Genomic DNA, 1,833 nt, shown 5'->3' with positions numbered 1-1,833 from the left:
TATATATATATATATATATAGGAGCTCTGGTAGCATAGTGGCTAAGACACTTGCCTGCTAACCAGACCACTGGCAGTTCAAACCCACCAGCCCCTCCTCGGAAGGAAGGTTGGGCAATCATACTTCCGTAGTGATACTGCCTCAGAAACCCAAGGAGGGGTTGCTATGAGTCGGGGCCGACTCAACGGCACATAACAACAAAAACAACAACATATATATATATGTATATATATACACACACACACATACAAACATTTGACTATCTGCATTAGATATGAACCATACCTTACTGTTCTGAATCACATACAATTTTGACTTAAAAATAGATTTAGGAATGAAACTTGTTTGTAATATGGGAACTGATTATATTATAGAAATATGTGACTTTCTGTTTTGTTCATAACATATCATAGGCAAAAATCTTCTTTTGTAAGATACTTCTAAATTTAAACTAAAAAATTAAATTGCATTTGATCAAAATTTTTTGCACTTATTTGCATTCTTTTTCCATCCCTTCCCTTTTCTTTCATAGGTTACTGCCATGATAGAAATCACCATAATTGATGATGATGAATTTGAACTCTTGGAGATGTTCAATATTTCCTTAATCAGAGTAGCTGGAGGTGGCAGACTTGGTGATGATATTGTGGTAACTGTTGTTATTCCACCGAATGATTCTCCATTTGGGATATTTGGATTTGAAGAAAAGACTGTAAGTTAGATATATCAGAGGGTGCCTTTAATAGGCTGTTTTAGCCATGTAATTTTTGTATGAAGGGTATTTAATTTCTGCTTTGAAGCTCTCCATTACCCTTGTTTTATGATTCTCTTCCCAAGTGACTTATGAGTTAGCTAGTGAATTATCCCCCTGTAAAGATTTCAGCCTTGAAAACCCCATGGGGCAGTTCTACCTTGTTCTACAGGGTGGCCATAAGTTAGATTCAACTTGAAGGCAAACAACAATCGTGATTTAAGAGCTCTCATGCAGAGGAACAGATTTCTGTTTAGTATAGTGGACCAAGATGTAAAAGAAACAATATTTTTTAACATGCCTTATATTCTCTGAGGCACTCTGATAGTGCAGTGGTTAAAGTGCTCAGTTACTAACCAAAAAGTCGGTGGTTTGAACCTACCAGCCACTTGTGGGAAGAGATATGGCAGTCCACTTTTGTAAAGATTACGACTTTGGAAACCCTGTAAGGCAGTTCTACTCTGTCCTGTAGGATCACCGTGAGTTGAAATCGACTTGACTGCAGTGGGTTTCTCTTCCTGTCCCAGTACCAGACCACTGTTCTGGTTACAAGGCAGGATTCTTTCGTGATTTGGGCGACATGTCCATGATGGGGTTAGTTGGTGAGGAGTTTATATTATTCACCCTTCTTGTCCTTTACTTGGCTTTTAATGAACAAAACACAGTTACACCAGCATATGTGTTTCACTCTATTTTTTTTCTTTATTCTTTCTCGTTGGCTGTTTACTCCCAAGATCTGAAAGAGAGAGCCCAATTGCTATTGGTTGAACAATTGAGGGGAAAAAAATGTTTAACCAATCATAGGAATGAAATATTTGTGAAATCAGGTTTGGTAATCAGTACTAAGTTATTTCCACATCTTCAAATATAATAAAGCACTACATACTATATTATAGTTACTATTAAATGATGTTTATAATTATTATGAATATACATTTTAAGGGAAATTCCAAGATTAAATAATCTTAAAAATTTATTTAGATAATTTCTTACATACTCAGTAACTTTCCTGGCTCTACATATCACCATTCTCTTTATTTAATTAACAACAGGTAATTAGAAGTTCACCTTTTTTTTTTTTT

General features: G+C 35.5%; 1 protein-coding gene across 1 annotated transcript in view; it reads left to right on the top strand.

Moving 5' to 3' along the window:
• The window catches only part of ADGRV1 (adhesion G protein-coupled receptor V1), a 947,781-nt gene that overhangs the window by 239,399 nt on the left and 706,549 nt on the right, over positions 1–1,833 (top strand). Inside the window, exon 57 of the mRNA XM_007943393.1 lies at positions 533–712. Coding sequence (XP_007941584.1) covers positions 533–712 — 180 coding nt within the window. The remainder of the gene's footprint in view (positions 1–532; positions 713–1,833) is intronic.

This window comes from Orycteropus afer, unplaced genomic scaffold (assembly GCF_000298275.1).
Source record: "Orycteropus afer afer isolate SDZICR_OR568_19922 unplaced genomic scaffold, OryAfe1.0 scaffold00105, whole genome shotgun sequence".
In the NCBI taxonomy this organism is placed as follows: domain Eukaryota; kingdom Metazoa; phylum Chordata; class Mammalia; order Tubulidentata; family Orycteropodidae; genus Orycteropus; species Orycteropus afer.
Note: the sequence above shows the minus strand (reverse complement) of the source record. Positions and strands in the feature narration are given on the sequence as shown.